Source organism: Argiope bruennichi, chromosome 1 (assembly GCF_947563725.1).
Source record: "Argiope bruennichi chromosome 1, qqArgBrue1.1, whole genome shotgun sequence".
Taxonomy (NCBI): domain Eukaryota; kingdom Metazoa; phylum Arthropoda; class Arachnida; order Araneae; family Araneidae; genus Argiope; species Argiope bruennichi.
Genome location: NC_079151.1, coordinates 57,476,741 through 57,500,821, shown reverse-complemented (window position 1 = coordinate 57,500,821; position 24,081 = coordinate 57,476,741). Strand labels below are relative to the sequence as shown.

The 24,081-nt window shown below is 25.2% G+C and overlaps 1 protein-coding gene across 1 annotated transcript in view; it reads right to left on the bottom strand.

Annotated features, from left to right (window-relative positions):
* LOC129962945 (mediator of RNA polymerase II transcription subunit 1-like) overlaps positions 1 to 24,081 on the bottom strand; it is a 29,723-nt gene extending 5,642 nt beyond the window's left edge. The window contains exons 1-17 of the mRNA XM_056076952.1: positions 23,827 to 24,081; positions 21,583 to 21,612; positions 19,056 to 19,180; positions 18,344 to 18,422; positions 18,165 to 18,222; positions 16,383 to 16,521; positions 14,623 to 14,651; positions 14,228 to 14,299; positions 12,124 to 12,198; positions 11,910 to 11,977; positions 10,193 to 10,279; positions 8,303 to 8,417; positions 7,546 to 7,676; positions 5,723 to 5,829; positions 4,931 to 5,111; positions 4,360 to 4,455; positions 2,353 to 2,458 (exon numbers count right to left, since the gene is read on the bottom strand). Of these exons, the coding sequence (XP_055932927.1) occupies positions 2,353 to 2,458; positions 4,360 to 4,455; positions 4,931 to 5,111; positions 5,723 to 5,829; positions 7,546 to 7,676; positions 8,303 to 8,417; positions 10,193 to 10,279; positions 11,910 to 11,977; positions 12,124 to 12,198; positions 14,228 to 14,299; positions 14,623 to 14,651; positions 16,383 to 16,521; positions 18,165 to 18,222; positions 18,344 to 18,422; positions 19,056 to 19,180; positions 21,583 to 21,612; positions 23,827 to 23,875 (1,547 nt within the window). The 5' untranslated portion in view covers positions 23,876 to 24,081. The remainder of the gene's footprint in view (positions 1 to 2,352; positions 2,459 to 4,359; positions 4,456 to 4,930; positions 5,112 to 5,722; positions 5,830 to 7,545; positions 7,677 to 8,302; positions 8,418 to 10,192; positions 10,280 to 11,909; positions 11,978 to 12,123; positions 12,199 to 14,227; positions 14,300 to 14,622; positions 14,652 to 16,382; positions 16,522 to 18,164; positions 18,223 to 18,343; positions 18,423 to 19,055; positions 19,181 to 21,582; positions 21,613 to 23,826) is intronic.

Sequence of the window (24,081 nt, the reverse complement as noted above, 5' to 3'; positions counted from 1 at the left end):
ATTCATTTAATAAAAAAGTTATTACATGATCATGATATATTTTTTTTAAGATAGTAAGGTTTTATAATATTAGGTTTCTGCCAGGAATTTCAGTATCAGTCTAAAACATTACATTATATACATTTCCGATATGGATAACAATGCTCTTTAGAATACTAAAATCCATACTAATAACCTGGATTAATGTATGTACTAGAACTCTATATGTCAGACCATTTGATATACAGCTATCAAATCTGGTACATGTATACCTTGGAAAGTGGGATTATGAAGAGCAGTTTTTGAAATTTTATTAATTAAAATTTAAACTGAATTTTGGCATTTTTCTGGAAAAACATTAGAAAATATAATTGTATAAAAATAAATTTTACACCTCAAAAAAAAAAAATCCTTTTCAATGATATTAATTTAATAATAATGCAAATTTTTATTGAATTTTAGCAATTTTTTTTTTAAATATTTTTCCTGCCTAATTTCCAACAACAGATTACATTGTAGCCTCAAAATACATGCCTTTTCAGTTTCATCAAATACTTATTTGTATGATTTTCCTCCATTATTCAAAGATGTAGAAGAAGAATTCTATTAAATATCTATGTAGTTTATACGACAAATAAAAAAAGTGAAATTACAATACTGTAAAATTCAGATTAAACAAATTTTTACATTTTTAACAATGCTAATGGTGTCATGGGATTATCTCCATTAAAATGTTCAAATGCACAATGAACAGAAAATATGAAACTATTAAAACATTGTTTTAATATCTGACAATTGGTAATGTTGAAAATAAATATAACACTTTTTGTAAAGTATTTAAAACTTCATAACAGTAACTGCATCATGAAGCATATGATTAGTTTTACAGAACAAAGAAATCATCAACATAATTGAAAGAAGAAACCAGACAAAAGAAATTTCCTCACTTCAATATATATATTGTAAGCCATTTCAATTAAGAAAAAATAAAAACCATTCTTAATACATATATCTTCGAAAAATTTTTTTTAAAAAAATTTCTCTGGTATATATTTTCTAATTCATACAGAAGAGATTAAAAAAATGAATTTTAATACTGTCTCTCATTAAAAATATTGCCTTTTAATTTTGATTTAATTTGTAACTAGACAAATTATTTTTATACCCAGAAAAAAAACCTGCCTAGAAAGAGTAGTAGACTTTTAAAATCAAAAACTGAATTTCAGTCAGGAGAGAATTCAAACAGAAATAATACTACTAATGCAAAATCCTAACTTCTGTTTGGGCATGTAGCATTTCAAAGAATTCTTTTTTTAATGCACACAGACATAATTAAGCATGAATAATAATTAGTTATTGTATTGTAATCTTTAGATTTTTATTTAGATTGTTTAAATACCAGATTGTAACAAACATCAATGAGCTAAGGTTAATTTATATTATGTGACTTTGCATTTTAGGGGGGGAGTCAAGAAAATATATTTACAATTACTAACAGTAATATCATTAAGAAAAGATAAAACAAAATAATTCTATTAAATACAGCAAAGGATTTGATAAAAAGAATTTTTCCAATAGCTAGTTTGGTGCAATTCACAAAATTCTTTATTTCAGCAACATTTTTAAATTTTAATTTTTATGTTTGGCAAATATATATATATATATAATTTTGTATTTGGGAGATCACAAAGAAACATCTATTATTGCTAATCCTGAACAGAACTTAGAAATGCTTATGAAAGTATGTTTGAATAGCACTTTATTTATTAGATCATTATTTGTTTCAAACTGACTTTATTGATTAGTTTTGATTCAAGTCTTTATGGACATTATGGTTAAAATAATAAACCACTGCAACAAAATAAAACTTTTAATGTAACTATACATTTACATCTCATTTATTTAAATATATATCTTCAGCCATGAAATATTCTACTGTAATTTCCATTAATTAATCTGTGACAATTAGATTTGAGATATTGTTAATAAAATAACAATAAATCAAGATGGGCATATCTTCTAGTGAGTCAAGAATGAAATGAAATGCTGTTTAATTAATTCAACACTTTAAGTAAATCATTTTACAAATGCTTTTGCTTGCTATTTTCAGGGATGGAAAGAAATTATAAAGCTGAAAAAACTATTCAAAGCCCATATCTAAAAACTCTTAAAATTAAATTAAATGATAATACAATAAATAATATAACATTTAAAACAATTATTTTAGTAAGATTACCATTATTCTACGAAGGGGGAAAGAGAGAGAGAGAGAGAAAGAAACAGAAATACACCTGTTTCAATTAACATTTGATAAAACATAAAACTCAAATACTACAGCAATGTATTTGCAGAATAAGTTTCTTAATCACTCACCTCTGCATAACTTTACTTGCATAATCATCAGTGCACATAGTCGCATCACTACTAAGTGTATAAATTTTACAGCTAACTTTATTTATGTCCTTCAGATCAATATCAACTACAGTGAGGGGAAAGAAAAAAAAAGCATTACTAGAAGATACCATATTCATATATAGATTGAATCTAAAGTAGAATCCCAATTATTCAAATCATTTTGAGAGAAAATTATATCACAATTGGGAAAATAGTAGTGAGAGTACAATCAATGATTTGATGATTTTTTTTTTCAACCAAAGGAGGAAATTTTTAGTAACTAAAATAATGTGCATGCAAAAAGCAGAATTCATTTATAATTTCAAAACATATGTAGTTAAATAATGAACCTTCAAACATATTTATTTTTTAAATAGAAACCTAAAGATATTTCCAACTTTCTAAAAGCTTATGTTTGTTAAACCTAATTCAATTAAGATTAATTTATTTTTTATGATGATGCTTTTTGTTATTTAATTTTGGAATTTTAGCCAATCATCCAAAATTCTAATATTCAAATCAGCCAGTTCGATGAATATAAAATAAAACTCCAAATTATTCATAAAATGCTATTCTTCGATAAATTCTTTTCCCATCTGTGAAACTTACCCATTTCTTAATTCTAAAATAACAATAACAATCAAAGATAAAATTAAACTGGTACAACCTGAGCATTAGAGCTTAGAATTCTTGACGATACTTAAAATAATGCTAATGAGCTGAAAATGAAAATAAAAGAAGACAAAAATGGTAAAAATATTTTCATAATATAAGTTACAGATTGAATTTAGCCCATTAAAAATGGAATAACTTGAATTTACAGCAACCTGCATAGTAAATTCGTAAATTAATTTTTACATGTAGGATAAACAAATTAGTAACATACCTAATTTTTAACATAAATATTAATCTTGATTTTGAAAATTTTCAAAATTGCAGAGAATATAGAATATAATTTAACTGGCAACTGTTCCCATCCTAAGAATTACTATTTTAGATTTTCAAGTTTAATATTAGTTAATTTTTTTAAAGCAAATTTGCATTAAGAACTTATCAAACACAAAATCAGCAAGAAAGTGAATGTCATAACTAAACTTTTAAGATCATAGGTCACATCTATGTAGCCTGAGCAGTTAATTTATTTAACTGAATAGTTTGAGATACTTTTAGTAAAATAAATGATTTAATAATTATGAATAATAATTCAATAATAATTAAACAGCATAAAGGATATGAAGCACTATCATTTTTTTCTGTAATTAAATATATTGATAACAAATTTAAGACAATACTTTTGGATATTCAATTAACATTGTTGGACAAATGACACATATATGTGTTTGCTTGCATTTGTCTCCCTACAAGATTGAACGCCACATCTTTGAATTACAATTGGATTTGATCTGCAGGAATATTGAAGCATGACTGTTTCAAGTTTTTAGAATTTTTTTTTTCTTCAAGTGGTGCTATTAGTTTATTTTCCTGCATAAGTTTGGTTCTGCACATTAAAATTTCATGCTTCAAGGTCAGATTGGAGTTTTGCGGATAACTATAAATCATTCGATTTTCACAAATATAAACAGAAACACATGCTTGCAAGTGCAAAGTGAAACACGTGTTCATTATGAAGAGGTTTTCATAATTTCTACTTTCACGTAGGAAGGGAAATTACAGAAGATATTCTAGTTCGGATCTTCATCAATAAACTAGAGTTAAGTTAGATACTTTCCATAATCTTAAAATATACTAGATTACTTTTCTAATATTAAGACTTACTAAAAATTTGGATTGTTATCAGTCTCCCTGAACAATGAAATGACAAAATTTATTTAGAGAATACTTATTTTTTAAAATTAAATAATTAAAATTTAATTTCTTTACATAAAAATATTGTAACAAATAATAAAAATCCCGAACATTAAATAATAAAAATGAAAAATTTTCATCAAAATATGAAACAAAACTGATAAAAAAAAGTTTAAATACCAGTCGCTAATGATTCTTCCAAAGGATGCTCAAATGATACCAGAATATGAGATGTTGAGTACGCCATGCCTTCAAACATAAATGGAGATTCTGCATCTATAAAATTAGAGAAAAATAATATATATTGTATGAACAAATTCAAATGAGTAATTCATATTTAGTAATGTGCACCAATGAAATACTCTCTATATAATTTAATAATAATATTGTAACTTAGATATCACAATATCCGAGAAAATTGAGCTTAAATTGTAAAATCATGTCTTATTAATCGATTAGGTAGATATAAATATTAGTGATTTTTGACAACTTATATTTCCACAAGAGCCAAACAACTGAAATGAAGTAGTATCCACAATTATCTCTTGAAAAAAGAATCACAATGTAGCCTTCCATCTATGAAGAATATTTCTAGTATGAATTTAAACACTTCTCAGATCACTTATAAATATAAGAAGCATTAGGATTAAATTTTATTTGGTGTTATAACATTGCACAACCCATGATCTATGATAAAAATAGAGAAATACTAATATAACTCGAAACAACAGAAGAAACAAAAAAGAATTACCTTTTTTGCTCCCTGGGCGAATACAACTACTAATCACAGTATTAAAAAGCATTTGTTGTCTCAAGAAGACAAGTATTTGAGGCACATGAGTGGGATGAGTAAATGGAATGGATGATACCATGACACCTTGAAGATCAGGACTGGAATTCAAGAAGTAACAGTGATATTGATCAGGTAATGTCTAAAAAAAGAAAAAAATTACAAAATTACTGTCAAAAACAAAAGGACAAAAAAAAAAAAAAATTATAGCTAAAAATTACAAGATTAAAAGTAAAATATAATTCATTTTCTAAATAACATAAAATAATAATCCATTTTACTTATTCATATTTTTTATTTATTGCAGAAACCTGCATACCTCACAGATTTTGAAATCTTAGGAGAAACAAATTAGAATTAATTTTGCTAAGCAGTTTATCTTTTTGTCTTAATGCCACCCAAGAAATATGGGATAAGGGCATTAAATTATAGAATGTGGAGAACTCTCCATTTAATCATGATCTCAATAAAATTGTACATTGCTTGGATATTAAAAAACTCTTAATAAAATGCACACTACTGAGTTACCCATTATCATTTTCTATTTGAAATTATTTCAATTAATTTTCAGGTATGCTTATTTTATTTCTTCATTTATTTTCAGAATGAAACTACTTAGCAAACAAAATCTGAACAATTAAATGAACTTATAATAAAAAAAAGTATAATTAATACATTTTGTATTAGGTTTTGTTTTGGATTCATGACAATCTAAAATCGTTTATAGATGCAAAAAATAAAATTAATACATACCACCCATAAACCTTGATCTCCAGCCGAAAGTTTTCCATTTGAGGCATCATTTATGATAACAGATAATAATGGCTGTGCATTAGATAAATCCCCACAATCAGGAATTTCTGATGAATGAAAACAAACAAACATTCAGACTATTATAAAAACTATAATATATATTCTTAAACCAAACTTAATTTCTTCTGTTAACAAAGATGAATGTGTGTGCTTCTATGTTGACATTGACAAGGCCAGATTGCTAGACCTAGTTAGTTAGACTGAGCTTAGCACATATATACTTTGGACGGTGAAAATGTATACTTTGAAGTTTTTTTTAAAAATTTGTTTCATTAAAAACTAAGCAAAATTTTCTACAATAATTTCCAGAAATATTACAACATTGTTTAAAATTAACTAACTTAGTTGCATCAATCCATTCTTAATTTTAAATTATTTTTTAAAAATATTTTAAGTACATTTTACAGCAAAATATTTTATTATTGAAGTAAAATGCAAATCATTTTCCTTGATGCTGCTCGCATTTCTTTCCATTAGTTCCCCCCCCCTTCATTGTTGATGATTAAAATATATTGTGTATCCCTGACTTGAAAAAGGAGAAGTAAAACTTTATAAAATAATGGAATGTACCAAATATAAACACTAAGAAGTAAAATAAATGTGGTTAATTGAAAAAAAAAATCATCTGAATAAATTTATGCAAAAAAAAAGCTCGAGATATGAAAAGTACTGTATAATTATCACATAAAAGAAAATTAATTTGTTTAAAGAATAATAAATTTCCACTAAAAAAAAAAAAACCGATACCAACAATATGTGTCAATGTCCAAGATAAGATATTGGTTGATTTTTTTTTATGTTGAGTAGGTTTTAGCATATGATTAGATTTTAATTACATTTTTGAACATTTGTTGTATTTACAAAGATAACTTCAAAATCAAGCAAGGGTGAAAATTTTTTAGTCTATTAAAATCCATTTTTAAATATAGCTGCTCTTTTCTGTGATATAAGTGAATACATCAAGATAAAGACAGAAAATGAGGGAAATGTATAGCACAATGCAGTGGGGGAGGGGGAGACAAAAACAAGAGTATGGTTTCTAAAATGGTATAATGGACCCAATTATAGTACCCAATCTCAAGTAAAGATACTGTGCATTAATAACAGAATATTTAATAAATTCTTTTAATCAAAATCAACAATAGTTAAAAAGGTAAGTTAACAGATGAAAATAATAACAGACAGTCAACCAGAAGGAAAATAACTTTTGAATAACCATCACTTAAATTGAGTACATTCTGGAAACAAAACAAGTTGTTTCCATGAACAATTGTGACTGTCATTATCTCTCCAAGAGGAATCATCGAAAACAATGGAATCAAAAATGGAAGCTAAAGTCTGAAATGAACTCAAACAGAAACTTGAGTTAAAACTGCCAAAATAGTGAGCCATCAGCACTCTTATATTACCAGCTAAGGTGTATCACTTCGTTTTGCTTTTTGCTGAAGAATGCAGCATCTCATGGCTTCCAAAATAATATATGCTATGTGACTATTACAATATGAAGTTTAAAAATATTTTGTTGAGAAAGCCGTTACAACAATTAACCAAATATTTAATTCAAATTTTTAGTTATCACTGATTTTGTCAAATACACTAATCACCAAAGGTGGTTAGTAATAAATATAGAAAATCTATGCAGAAAACACACAATGTAATACATAAATATTCAAGAGTTAAAAAATTTAAATATTTAGGAATAGCATTTTGAAACTGAGTTGGGAAGTTAAAAGAGAGGTACAGTAACTGCAAAACAAACTTACTTGCATTAGTCACATTCTGTATATCCTTCACCAAACTTATTGCCATCGGAATTGGTTTAGGTAATTTTAATACAAAATTTGCTGGTAGTATTGTACTATTTAAATTGCTCAAAGCAGCAAACTGAGGTTGACTATGTAGTAAAAGAGAAAATAAACTAATTAAATTTACTAAATAAAGAAATATCAATGCCAACAAAATGTTTTAATTATTAAACTAGGAAGTAAAATTACCAAAAGATAACAAGAAAAAATTCGGCAAGTCTTTAAAAACAATGACATACATACTTTAAAAGAAACAGGTAATTATTGCACGTCATTTTTTTCCCTTAAATTTCAGATAGAGAGAGAAACAGAGAGAAAAAAAGCAACAGTATTTTTTTTTCACTTTAAGAGCAGACTGAAAAGCACAAAATTAAAATAAAAAAAAGTTATTAATATTCATTTCTTTTTTCTCACTAAAAATGTTAACATCTAAATATACAAAACAATAAATAATAAACTCTTTGCAAAAAGAAAAAAAATTAGCTTGGTCTTTAATATTAAAAATCCTCAGAAAACAATAATTAGCAAATCCTCCTCATTCAAGCTATATTTCCTATGATTTTAAGAGGGAATAAATTAAGAGTTTTGATTTTATAATCAAACACTGTGATAAGTAAAAACCTCGTTAATATATAAAAATTGACACAGAATGCAAGTATCTTATCCAATGCTGTACAAAAATGATAAAAAATAATTAAAAGTCTACCCTTATTACCTTCTGCCATCTGTAGTTTTTGTAACAGTTATCAATGAAGTTGTTTGGAGTTTGTGGGCAGTAGAGCTCTCAATGCACACCGTAACTGACTGACCAAGGCCTTTTTCTATCACAGCTATATGCAACAATTAATTTTAATATATATATAATTCACAATACAATCATTAAAATGTTTCAAATATATACAACTGGTTTTTACCACTGCATTTAAAACTCTATATTAATTATTGTCAAACACATCAACGAATTGTTCTGCAGTTTTATCATTGAACTTTATGCACCTTTTACTTTATTATACGCTCTTTGAACCTTTTATACAATTTTAGTTTTCTTATTGACCATATGCATGGTACAGTATAGCCTTTTCTGGCTCTTGTGCCATTAAAACTAACAATCCAATACAATCCGTTTCAAATACATAACAAGAAAATATTAATTTATAATATAATTAATTCTTTATTGCATATGAACTTATATATACAATTTACAATCCAACTTTTTGAGACAATGAAATATAATTAATACAGTTCGAATTGGAATTCTGTTATTTAGAAATAAACTAATGAATAACAAATTGAAGCCAGTTTGAACAGAATATTTCAAAGGTTTCAATATTTAAATTTTCATCTTTAAAGAGTAAATCACAAATTCTTTGATAATTTGGAATTTTCATTCAAGGAATGTTTTTGTAATTGAAATTTTAAATTGAATTCAAAACCTATTGAATAATATTGTGGAAAAAAAAACCTATTCACACATTCTCTTTGATATATATTTAGAAAATTCAATTTACCATAATTCTAATGATTAATTTCTAACCACTAATATTCAAACATTAAAAAAAAAAAAAAAATCCTTCAATTTTTGAATTGTGTAGATACACAAACTCTTGAAGTTCAATTCCTGTATTCTATACTGTTGCAACAGCATTGAAACCAAGAAACAAAATAAATACAGACAGCTAAATTTAAGAAAAATTCATCAGTTGATGCATGAGTCATTCTAATACTTATGATAAAATCAAAGTAAGAGGAGGGAAAAAAAAAAAAAATGCATACTTAAAACTGAATTTTTTACTTAATCCCAAAGAAGAAAAATAAAGATATTTCAAGACAGTTCCTTGCATATATGCTGGGCTTTTAAATTTAGTATATTTTATTGTGTGATCAGCATATTCTCTTTAGAATTTACCAACCTTTATTAATCTAACTTATCTTGTTAACTATGGGTTCTGTCTACAATGAAAAATTCAAATATGAAACACAGATTTAAAAGTATAAAATTAGTGGTAAATATCTGTACATCTACTGGCAACCGCTATACATAATAATGTGTATGCATATTCCAATTTTTAAAATTAACACTCACATTTTTTTAAATAAAAAAAAAAAACGAATTATTTATTGAAGGGTGATGGGATGCCAGATAGACTTACTAAATAGCTTACTAATGATGGTCGAAGTTAAATGGTCAATACTGTATTGATGGAATTTCGATATCTTTTTGTACTTAAAACAAATAAAAATCAACATTGAATTTCCTCACCAGATAACATTTTTTCATCTAAGGAAAGAGATTTCCACCCCAAAAGGTAGTTGACCAAAAATATCAGATAAATATCATCCCAAGAAAGCTAGCTTTCATATGTCCAACACGGGACTCCTCAACTAATATTTTAAAAAATAAATCTAAAAATTGACAAACTTTTATTTTTTTTGCTTTAAATATTTACAGTTAAAAATAACAAAACCCAAGTTTTTGTAATGAAATCATTTCTCAAGTATTTGCAATGAAAATTTTTTAAAAAAAATTGGTAGACAAAATAGAAAGTAGTTAAAAAAAAATACCCTGCAAGTTTATATATGCGTAAATTTATGAAATTATACTTACTTTCTGCAGTTAAAGGAATGGATGTTTTAGTTTCAGCATCTAGTAGATCATATGGCGATATGAAATATGTTAGCTTCAATGAATAACCTAAATTGGTAAGAGAAATTTATGATTAATGAAACTGCGAGGAACTTTAGTTTGAATAATTTCTACTATTTCTATAATAGTTTATATTTTGATTATGTTATTATCATTTACCTGATTTGTTCATTTTCAACAAATGTACACACATATAATAAAAAAAAAAAAAAAAAAAAAAAAAAAAACAATTTTTGAAAGAAATATATCTATGAATAATGAAAATATTAGAAAGATACATGTATATAATGAAGAAACATATGCAAGACAAGTAAAACATGGGTTTAATGTTTTAAAATTTAGGTAGTCATAGATAAGTTACATATAAAAAATTTAATTGAAATTTAATAAAATAATATTAATGGTCAAATAGCTAGTTTCAAAAGATGACTAGTATATAATATAAGCATTCAGAAATTCCAAGAAAATTAAATAATTTGCAACTCTATACAAACTAAAAGACATATGATAAATAATAATAGCACATTTGAAATAAATTTAAGAAAAATTGTGTAATGCAAAATGCTTTTTATTAAAAATCTTTAATATATTTCTTGCATTTTTTTTATTAGGGTTCGATAAAATAATCTTTAGGAGTCTAAATATTTTTGAATCAAATTATTACTTAAAAATATCTTCAGTAGACTATTCTAACAAAAGACTTTTTTTTTCTTCAATATGTGACAAAATATATAACTTAAATATTAATTTATGCTCAAAAATAATCATCAATGGTCTTTGGCAGTTAGATATTGCTTTACTTACAGAAATATTATGTAAAACAAATAATTTATTGTCATATCGTTTACTGATTTAGAAGTATCAAGAAAGAATATATATCAATTTCAGGATCAGTGTTACACATGAATGCAATAGCCACCATAATTCAATAGAAATAAAATGCTTTAAAAGAAATAAAGACTGATATAGCTATGGGAATCATACCTTAAATACATAAATATTAACCAATTTCTTTTAATTTTACATAAACTCTTTACATTTGTTTAAAAGTATTTTCAAAAGTTAACAAGTAATAAAACAGGATGGAAATAAAAACATTAGGAAATAAAATTTGCAGTCTAATGCTGCTTCTTCTTCTGTTTTTTGTTTGTTTGCCCCCCCCCCACAAGTGATGAGAATCTACAAGATGATATAAACAACTTTTTAAAACTATTTATTAACTTGAGTAATAATAGAACCATATCAATGAACTGCGTAAAAATCTATGATTTTAAAATATATGCTCCAGAAATAATTGCAAAGAATACATCACATAGATTTGGGGGAAAAAAAAACAAAAAAAACTGAACTTTATATAATAATAAACTGTACCAAACACAAACAACGAAGTGTACAATAAGTGTGAATAATTGAACAATACAATAAATTTATACAAAAAAATATTTGAGATATTAAAAAAGTATTGTAGAATTATTACAAAAAAGAAAAGGAACCGATCTCAAGAATAATAGATTTCACATTTGAAAATGATGAATGTGTCATGTCTGTTCACATTATTAATAAATACAGAAAATGAATAATATCTTTATTAATTAAATTAGCATATTATCTTTTGAGAGTTGGCTATTTACAAAATTTGGATTATCAAAAGCCATAAGAAATTAAATGAAATGCTTACCACCACGTCTTTTTTGAAGGATTCCTACAGGTGAATTATGTACCAAATTTCGTGGTTCTGTTATTGAGCTAAAATAATAATAAAATAGTTATTTGGTTTTATTTGGATTATTATATGATAATAAAGAAAATTACTAGCACCACTAAAATCAACGAAAAGTGCAACATTCAAAGTTTTAAATATTTGCATTTATTAAAACTAAAGAGTCACATACCTCTTTAATTGAGCAAGCATACCAAGATCTGTTTCTAAGGCTTGAAGAGCAAGAAATGCTTGCGATTTTTGCATCCTGTTAAAAATTAAATACACAAATATCAAGCTAATGTACGAATTTTAAGTAAATCAAATACAGCAATATGTTCCTTGACATAAATATTAGATTGATATTGCATTGTTGAAACAGAGACCAACATTAAACACTATCTCATGGTAAAAATGCAAAAAAGCAAATACAGTTTATTTCTCGTAAAATTTGGATTCATAGTAGTTAAAGATAACTGCCACAGTCAAATAAAACAAAAACATAAATTTTTCTTGAATGTAAAATAAATGCTTCATTAATGGTTTAAATAAAGTTAATTTTTTTTCACTCCATTTGAATGGGCGACGGGTGCAATTCAAAAAAGAAAAATGAAAAAGAGACCAGGCTGCATAGCTTAATTTTATCTTAAAAAGTAAGCACTTTATAAGTATGTACTTTTAGAGAAAATATAAGAATCAAATTACTATACTTTACTTAGTACTACTTTATTTATTGCTGTAATAAAAAAATTACTTTTTTTTTGCGAGATCTATGAGTTTTATGAAATAAATTAAATTGGATATTAACTAAGTAAATAGTCCAATTATATATATATATATAGAATACTACCAAAAATTACTAAATATTTTCCATCACAATGAAAGTAAATTATTAAAGAATATTAATTGTAAGTTTTGATAAAAAAAATGTTAATAAGACTTTTATAGCATATCTTAAGTTACTTATACTATGGTTAGTAGTATAAGATGAGGGAAAAAAGGTAATGTAAATAAAGTAATAGTATTGATTGTACTATTACTTTATATTATAATTCCTCAAACAAGAGATTAAGAACATATAATCACATAATATAAATAAAAGAAATCATGCTAATTTCATTAAATATGTAAATAAAAATTGTTACATTTAGAGATTTTTCTACTCTTTCAATTCATTCAATTAGCTGACAATTTTTTTGTCCCAACTCATTGGATTAATTTATTAGTAGTGAAAAGTTTCTGGCTTGCTGAGCAAATGCATTAGCTTTATATTCAATTTCAGCAGTTTTTTTTTTTTTTTCCCCTTAAAAGAAATTTTTTTCTTTTTTTTTGTAAAGAGATCAAGAAATTGGATTCCAACTTTATGTCATTGACAATTATTTCTTTGGCCATTTGTTTCCATAAAAATAGGCGGCATTTTGGATTGGCTGAGGTTTCTAAAATACTCAATTCTTTTAGGATTTTGTTTACTGAGAGAATTCTGTCAGAATGCTTTATGTGGTCATAGATTACATGTTGTGAAATAATATTTTTCATTCAAATTTCCTGTTTTAATATTTTTATTACTGCTGAATTCTCTTTCAAACAACACTTGTTCACGAGAAAGAATGAAAATAATTTTCAAAACTCCTCACAGTTTTAAATTAAAATAAGTACATGCACCCTGCAGACAGAACAACAATTAGTGAAAAATCCTGTAGGTGGAATCTAGTTCTGACCATAGTTTGCTAATAAACTCTTATTCGAAAATAAAAGCACAACATGCTGAAATGTAATCCAAATAAATTGCAGTATATCTTTTCAGATTGATTTGAGCACTTGACATTTTTCATTACATTCCCTTTCCAATGCAAGAGGAAATAAATACACAATGTTCTCTTCCCAATACCCAGGGAATATTATTTTATAGCTAATTCAGAGCTCATTTCATATGCCACAAGCAACAAATGAACAATTTCCATTCAAGAACTAGATATCAACTACTAAGTTTATGCTATTAAGGAACAAAAATTGTCTACATAAGATTTTAGAAATCATACTAAAAAACAGCATAAAACACAACAGTAATACTCCAGCTTATGAAACATCATAACTATTAAATATTGAAAAAAAAAAAAAATCTATAGATAAATTTCAAATAAGAGTAACAAATTCATATTATCTTTTAAAGGATTACTATAAAATATTGTCACAATTCAGTAAAATGTTAATTTAATAACAAGATAAGCATTAAATATATATTTACAAACTCTGGAAATAGATCATGCTATCATTTTTTAATAAAAAAATATGAATACTTCTCTGCATTCAACTGATAAATAGATGCTAGGCCTTCAACATGTTTTGTGAACTCGGAAAAATTCCCAGCCCTGAGCAAAAAGAAAAATATAAATAAGAAAAAAAAAATTCTAATAGTTCACAATGATAAGAATACTATTATAAATAAACTTTACAATGAAATTAAATCTCAATTGTTATTTGAAAAAAAAAATACTTCTTTTCTTTTTTAAAACAAAAGAATTAAAATCTGCATACATTATTTCATTATAGTTACAAAACAGAATTTAAGTTTTCATACATAAAATTAGAATGATAGGATTTTTACAAAAGACAGCAACAAGGGTAAAAATAAACATATGAATGCTTAAAACTATGCATTTCAAATTAAGTTTGAAACAAATAAAAAACTTACTTTAGAACTTTTACAAGTTCAGGACATGTCTGAAATTTAATAAAAAAATAAATCAATAAGCAGTCAACATTAAAAAAACATTATATAAATGCAAATCATTTAAGAAATATCAGAGGATGTAATTTTACTAATTAAATAAATGATGAATATCAGATATTTATTTTAATCAATAACTTTAACTGCTTAAACTATTAATCTTAAATATTTTTATTAATTATTAACATCACTTTAGGGCACAACAATAAATCATGATAGTTAATTGAGCCATAAAAAATACAGTTAAAAAAAAAAAAAGGAAATGGACAAAACTTAAATTGATTTATTCAATTTAAGAAAGTTTTTAAATAAGTAAATAGAATTAAATTGATGCAGATTGGAAGACATCTCATTCAAATGCTATTACTTTACAGCAGAAAATGCATTTAAGCAAATTATTTTAATTCAGTAATGTTTAGTTTTTAACAAACTGGTAACATGAAATATAAAATACAAGACATTTTTTTCTACATAACAGGCATTTATTTATAAATTGGCACAAAATAAATGCTTCTAATTTTTAATATATTTAAATCCAAATCATTAGATACCAATAGCCATATATTAGATTTAGAACATTATTATTATAATATCAACAATACAAAGCTATCATAACCTCAATAAAAAATAAACCACACAGATATTTTTACAGTAATAGTTATTAGAATCAATGTTTTCAAATTAAAAAATATATATTTCTGCTGACTAAATTTTAATTTTATTAATAATTTTTAATGCAAATCAAAATTAAAACAGATACTAATAAGTCAAATCAGATGTTATTTTCACATTTGCTTAGTTACAGAAAAAGTATTTTACTGATTTCTAATTTCAGGAAAATGGAATGGCTTGTTTTTACATTCTTGGATATATCAGATTGCCATAAACAAATATATTACTTGATCATTTCAGTTTATTGTTTAATATCACCATTTTTGAGATTAAATAAAAGATTCCCAAGAAAAGTGCTCTGCACCCTTACATCAGCATATTAACTGCAGGAATTTAATAAATGCTTACTTGAAATACAATTTCTAGAGTTGTATTTAACTAATCCTAGTTTATGCAACTAAGGAGCTGAAAAAAGAAAACATTCAAAAACTGGTAGGGAGTGAAATAAAATTAATGCAATATCTACTATTAGAAGTTGACAATGTAAGAGGAACCTGACAATTAGTAGAATTAGAACTGGAAAACAGAGTGATGCCATAATACAAAGAATGGTACATTGAATTGTCATTCTTTACATTTCTTCCACATTTTCATGATATTTTTCATACTAATGTTGAGATCTATTTTAAAAACGTGCGATTACACTGTGAAAAAAATATGAATAAATTTACTGTATCACTTAACACCAATTGGTAAAAATTATCTGCAAATAACATGCCTTCATGCTACTAATGCCTTTTCATATTAAAGCATTCAATATCCCAAAAGGATTCTTCATTATTTTTTAAAAAATCAGTAACTCAAAAACTTTTAAATATATTTACAGGCAACCAATTAAATGCAAGAAGCTTAATCTGGGTGTAGAAAAACTCATGAATTATTAAAGCATTTATGTTTATAATATTAAATTATTCATAAAAATAACTTATTACATTAATCAGCATCTATAGAATATGGAACTTTCAGTTCATAAATTTATGCATTCGTAGTTCATTTTACATTTATGTTGATAATGGAAGATAAAAATGCTTTAAAAGTAGAAAGATAGTTACCACTATTACAGTAGGGTCAGCTTGATGATTTATTTTAACATCCTTTACTGCACCAGTAGGCTCTAAGATAATTTCAACATAAAACATATCATTGTATATGTACAATTCTGGAGAAGGGCAGTTGTTGGAAAAACGGACACTATAAATTAAATATATTTAAGCATTAGATTTTTAAAAAAATCAAAATGCTCAATGTTGGGAGGATATTATGTAATCAAAGTCATTAGTATAATTAAATCTTCAATGGAAAATTAAAATAATTGAAAAAACAAAATAGTTTCTACTGTTTATGACTTGAAGATGAACAGAAAAAAATTATTTTATTTTCAATCAAATAATTCTTAAATCAACTTATTACATGCAGAACACCACTACAGGCAACGACGTTTTTTAAAATGGTGTTCAAAACATTGACAGTCAATTTTAAAAATAATATTTTTCATATTTGCAAATCATATTGTCAACAAATAAAATAGAATTAGGCATCTGAAAGAGATTAAAAACAGACATAAACTTTTGCTATTAATATATAACAGTATATAAATAAAGGCCAACAAAATTTATAATGCTATTCTTTAAGATATTTAAATAATATTTGAAAATTAATTATTAAATAGCAGTTCATTTTCACATCCATCCATTCAATATCCAAAAGATTTGAATTCAATAAAAAAAAACACAGATGAACGAAAATTAGAATGCAGAGAATGAAAACTGGAACTTCCAGAATATAATACAATTAGTTAGACTTAGTATTTTTAAAAAGGATTGCAACAGAGATTGGGGAAGTCTAGGCAATTTAAGAAAAGTATACCACTATAGCAAAATGGGCTATGTTAAAATTTGGAACAATAAACAAATTACACAAATATACATTCATAATTAAAAATTCTATAGAGAAACATTTATCCTCATTTTACAATATTTATATGTGAGCATTATTTTATGTTAAGCAGAATGCAGGTTCGAAGACAGTGAAGCGACTTTGATTTCGTGACATCGTTTTATTTCATATAAGAGAAGCGTGTATTATTTACAAGAAGGTGCGGACAAGGCACGTTCGTCACAGCGACTTGCAAACGCAGAAGTCGGGAAGAAGAGCGAAATGAATTATCCCTCGTCTTATATAACATGAGATTTTAATAGGGAAAATATTTCTTTACAGTACTAATATATTATTAAGATTCTGATTGGAGATTACTAACGCATGTCAATCACAAGTAAGAGAAATGCAGAGATCTTTTAAAAAGAATGTGCTTACTGGACATTTTTCTATCCTTTCTCGTGGAGCGTGGGAATGTGAGGTTTTTAGCAATTCAGCAATTTTACAGAGCTACTTTTGAATTAATTAAATAGAGAAAGTGGAATTGGATCATGAAATAAGAGAATATTTTTAGAATGAAGTTACTATGGGCCAAATTAAGATAAAATCTTGGAAATTAATTAAACTGAACTGTGTGTTTAATAAATACGGTGATATATTTTATGATTGGATTATATTAATCCATTTTCAACAAAACTAAGAGATAAATAAAAATTCTTGACCAACAATACAAATACACAGGACAATAAAATTAGAAAAAGATACAATAAAAATTTAACAGGAACAAAAACAGACATTATGAATTGTCCTATTTCCTTCTTTACTGAAAAATATCATAAAATAAAAAAAATAATAAAGCTTAATATATGTCATTACAATAATATTTTTTAAATTAAATTTAATCAGAATTTTAAAAATAATTTTACAAAATGAATTAGACAAAACACATATGTACTTACCCTTGTACCTGCCTACTAATGCTTTCTAACCTTTCAACCATTGACTGCAATGATGTTACTAAAATAATAAAGATTATGCTTATAACTTACATAAAAAAGAAAATTTTAAAAATAGGGTGTTAAAATATGATATGTCAGATGTCTATTAAGAAAACAAGGAATACTGCCGAGTATTTTACCTTTTATAGATTTCTGTAGGGTATCTAATACTCTTTGTAGTTGTGTTCTGTCCCCACTGTTCATAAGGTGCCGTTTTTCCTAATAATAATTTATAAAGTAAAATCAAATATTAAATATTTTTCATAATCAGAAATTATAGTTATAACTCAAATTAACAGTTATTTTTTAAAGCACCAGTGATTCTGAAACACACAGCAAAATATTTACAATGGAACCCAATGCAATATTCTAATTATTAAAAGTTTATTTTCAAGAATTTTTTAAAAAAATGAATAGTGACATTTTTTTTTCTAAATTTAATACACCATACATATCAGTCAAGATAATCATGAAAATTATGGTACATCTTGATTTCTACAGTATTAAAACGATGGCAAGCAAAAATTATTTGCATTTAGTTAGTGGCTTCCATATCTCTGGAAATTGCATTCACTATTAAATCAAAAAACTTGTCTTGCATGTAGGATTTTCGACACATGAATTTCACAAGATTTGTCACAAGATTATCAAAATTTTTATTTCAAAGTTAAAAAAATTACTATATCACACTATTCATATGCAAAGCCAAAATGAATGCATGCATGGTTGCTCTTATTTTGGCTATTTTTAGCTGTAATTTTTATACATGATTTGGCAGTTTATCGCAGTTGCTGTGGAAATCAAGTTGCACCAAAATTACAATATAATGATAAAAAAAAATTTAGATCTTACTGTTATAGCAACTCTCAGAGATTTAGACATTTCAGGCCATGACCTGTATTGCCCTACTTTTGATCTCAATTTTTCCATTAGGTTTTCTAATGTACTTTCTTTTGTAGGTTCAGGAGTGGGTGTTTCTAAAGGTAAGAATATGATTTTTAAATAAATAACTATATCAAATTAAAAGTAACAAATGCAAATTCACAATACTTCCTTTTTAATATACAAAATTTCCAAGAATATATTTTGATATTCAAATGAATAACAAAATTTTAATGAACCTATTTTAAAACAAGCAAATGTAACATACATTAATAAAAATTTAATGGATTACCAATATGAAAAATTATAAATTAATTTAGAAAGGCCTGGGAATTTTAAATGAACCAAATAATTTGCACAAGGTAACAATTTTCTAAAGTGTTTTTTTTTTTTCATTTCATGATCTTTTAAAAGAAAGCATTTCCATCCGAAGTTATGTCTCCCCAATACCAATAAATTTAAACTATTAATCAATCTACTCAACATCAGATGATTAAAATAAATTCAAGTAAGCATTCTAAGCAAAAATAAAATTTTATTAGCAAAATCCCAAGAATTTTATAGAAGTTCAGGAACATCTATTGCAATCAGGATGCATAGTCATATTTTATCTTAAAAAATAAACACTTTTAGAGAAAAAAACAAGAACTACAACAAGAATGAAAAAGAAATTAGACTATTATTTAAATAACATTTTAATTCCGTGAAATAAATAGAATATAAGCAAAGAAATCTAGGTTATAAAAATTGTGCTAATTTTATAAAATATGTAAATAAAAGTTTGCAAACTCTTTCAGTTTTGTTAATGATAGCATTTTCCAATTTATTATTTTTTGTTAGTAGTGAACAATTTTCTGTCTTGTAGAACAAGTGAATTACCTTTATATTCAATTTAAAAATGTCCTTTTCTATGAAAGTTTCTCTTTCCTTCCCCTCCCCATAAAGAAGTAGGGAGATCAAATTCTAACTTTCTTTTCTTCCTCTTTCAACAGATTCTTATTCACAAGAAAGAATAAAAATAACTTTCAAAACTGTCAATAATTTGGCAAATTCATTCAAATTAAAAGAACATTCAGTCTTATTTTTGTGCCATTAAAATTCTCAAAATCAAATAAAAGCGATTTAGATTTAACGAAAAATATGTTCACTCCATGAAAATAGCCTTTTCATCTTTTTAGCTGAAAGTATAACAAAAACTGTGTTCCTTCTTCTTCTTCTTCTTTTTTCTTTTTTTTTAATACTAGTTTGTTCTCTACTAAGACAATATTTCTTGCCAATACATAATTTATTGGAGATCTATTCATTATGCAGTTCAATGCTTTTAAAACACGATACTGACAATCACTCTTGAAAAACACATAATTTTATTGGATATTTTTCTAGTGGAATGTCAATCTTTCAATAATTTGAGTTCTCTTATATCTTAATTTATAAATTACAGAGTAATTACAGCAAAATGTTCTTCAAAACTTTAAAAAAAAAAAAACCCATCATTTTAGTAAGCTAAGTATATCAGAAGCGTATAAAGGCAAAAATGAGCCATCACTCTAATGCATTTGAATAAATGGTTTAATACACTCTTGCAATATAAGTAAACTAGTTGAAAACTTCTCTCCAGGTTTTATTGCATACTCCTTAATAAAAATATTATCATCCCTTCCCATCAGTATATGAATTAGGAACTTTGGGTTATCATGAAAACCACTAGTACTCAGATTTTTATTTTCAGAGTCTTGAATGAAAGCATGTTGCACTTTTCAGTATAATGATAATAAAATGAGTATACATTTTTTAAGCATTTTAGTCAGCCAACTGAACCCAAAATATGCAAAAGAACTACAATTTTAAATTGTTCTGTTCTTGAGTTAATTTATTTACATGCATGAAAGCATGCAAACAAACACACATTAAATTCTTAAATGGATTTGGTTCAAAATTCAATATAGAAATACAAATCAAGTTGTTAAAATTTTGTGTGAAATTTTACTGATGCAGCTCTTTGCATCTTGAAATTGCATTCATTTGCATTTGGAGTGACAAGCAAACTTCTTGCAAAAGGATTTCATTCAAAATTCAATAGAAATCTGCAAATTTGATGCAAAACAACATGCTACATTTGATAGTTCTAGCTCAAAATGTTGGTTGGAATAAGTTGCAATAGAATAATCGCTTTCCTTATTCTCAATTAAGATATTATAATGACTAGAAAATTATGTTAATATATAAATGAAATTTTTCAGATAGTTGTAAGATATTTCTGTTCAGCTATTAAATACACAAAATGTAATAAGAATGCAAGCAAAATCTGGACTTTTCATAATTCAAAACAGCATTTTTAAATGCATTTTTATTGAAAAAGTGGCAAAAATTTTGATAATAAATTTTTAAAGACATAAGAGCATTTGTAAACTAAAACAATATAAATATTATATTGATAGCAATTAAAGAGTATTGTCTTAGTCAAAAAAATCAATAAAGTATTTAAAAAATTCATTACCAATAGGTGGGAAAATTCTGGTCGGCTGCCCTATACATAAAAGAAAAAAAAAAAGCTTTAATCTTTTAAAAAGTTAATTTTAAAGGGATAATTGAAATCAACCCTTTCAAAAATATACATACATAATAAGAAGAGAATGGATAATAAGCTTGAAATAATTTATAATCTATTTTACTTATTCATCATATGATAATTACCAAAACTTCTAAGAAGGGTGCAGTAAAAAACAATTGCACTTTTTGAGTTTCCAATATGAATACTATTAACATTGTTTATAATTAACAGATTACTTACAACTCTAATTGGAGTGCTTAATAAATTTATATTTAAAAGAAAAAAATATTAAATTAGAAACGAACCAGGTATAAAAGTATTTTTGTTGAATAACGTAACAATTTATCAAGCTTACAAAAGTGTTAATCCTTTTTCTTGCATTATAGTTCAGTGTTTAAATTGAATTTGCACTTTTTTTTGTTATGACTCTAAAAGAGCCTACTTTGATCTTCCCTAGAAACTCAAAAAGCTGATTCAGCAATTTAGAACCAACAACACATTCCATAAAAACCAGAATCTGCCTCCTTACAAAGCACTTTAGCTGCTACCAACAACAGTTAAAAGTGTACCTTGAAGGAAAGTAAACAGATTTAATCTAATAAGGTATTTTCCTAATGAAGGAGAGTGGCATGAAAAAATAAAGATGATCTAAAATGCTAGATTTCTCTTCCTTACATATTTATTAAAGTGCTTGTCAAGAGATAAAAAAGTTTTGTTTGAAGTAATTTAAACAGCAGAAAGAATATAGTTATTATACTAGAATATAGTTATTATACTAAAACTCTTAATGATGTATGATAAAATTTCTTACTTAGTGTAACACAGCATAAAGAATGCATCTTGAAACCAGTGTTACTGTATGTAAAGAAATAATGCAACAAACAGAAGATTTGATAAGAATCTTATATAAAGATTTATAGTTTGATTGGTATTATTGATAATTTAAAAAATATAAAAAAAACCCCTTTTTCCTAAAAAAATAAATTATTTTAACCTGTATTATAATGTTTTAGGATACTAATATTTCAATTAATAGAAGCAAATATTCCAGACTTATAATAAATATACATAAAAATATTATTTGTAGAAAATAAATACAAATAAAACTAATGAGCACAATGCAAGTTAAAATTTCCAGCTTACAATTCATCTATCAGTGGTGATACAAATTTTTTAGAAAAGTTTAAAAATCACAATCACAAGAAACTAAAATTGTTTACATTTTATTACTTAAATTAATGTAGAAATTCATAATTACTAATTTAATTTAGATAAAAAAGTTTTTATTTTTATTATTATCAAAAAATTGAACTGATGAAAAAAAATAGTAAATTATCTTGAATTAAGCAAAAGTTTTGAGTAAATAATCTTATCAACAATAAATGAATATTTTACCACAATGGCAGTTTTTTTTTTTTTTTTTTCCTTTTGAGAATAAAAGATAAAAATAATTAGATAATGAGAGTATCAACCTTTTTCATATAATTGATATAACATAAAAAAACCCAACTATAAACACACATATTTGATTACTAGCCAAAAGTACTTAGTAAAATTTTCTGAATTTTATTTCAATTTTTATAACACTAGTAAATACAAATCAGAAGAGCTACCAAAATTATTCTTCTACAGTTTTAAACTAGTACAATTCCCTTTATGAAAACATAGAATTCTATAATAATTGTATTTCATTCATTTTTTAAAAAAACTTGGATAAAATAATACCATTGCTAAAAGTAAGTTCATACCATCTTATCCAAACTGACGATGACGCCACTGCATAAATATCAAAAATAATCTTAATTTATGTCTGTATAAACGAAATAATTCATAATATTTTTTAACTAATAATTTGGAATTAAAAAAAAACACAAAAAGCACGTTTACTTTCAATAAATTAAGAATATTTTGATTTTCTACAAGGAATAAGTACGACATTCACGGAAAAAAATTATGAAATATTAAAATTTCCCAAAGCAAACATAAATAAAAAATTATTTTTTATAACTTTAAATTTTCTAATATTTTTTAATGATCTGAATTATTTACTTTTAATATTCATTAAAGTCACAGATAGCATATATCTAAATAAATAAAAAATACCTATCCTCCGAATAAAAATCATAATTCTTTTTTTTCAATACACAAATTCAATATTTACATCTAAAGAATTTTCATAATACAACTTACCAACTACTGAAACAACTGGATCTGGACTAACAGTCTCTGCCGCTGCCATGATAAACGCTAAAAATCAACAACAATAAAACAAATTTTCACGTTATGGGTGTAAAATTTACATGATTTTAGTTATTTATCTATTAAACTTAACAAAAACATAAGAACTTCTACGTTACATTCATAACAACAGGACATTCATATTTAAATACAAATGAACCAATTTTCAGAAATTATTATATACACTGTTGCCGATATTAAACACAT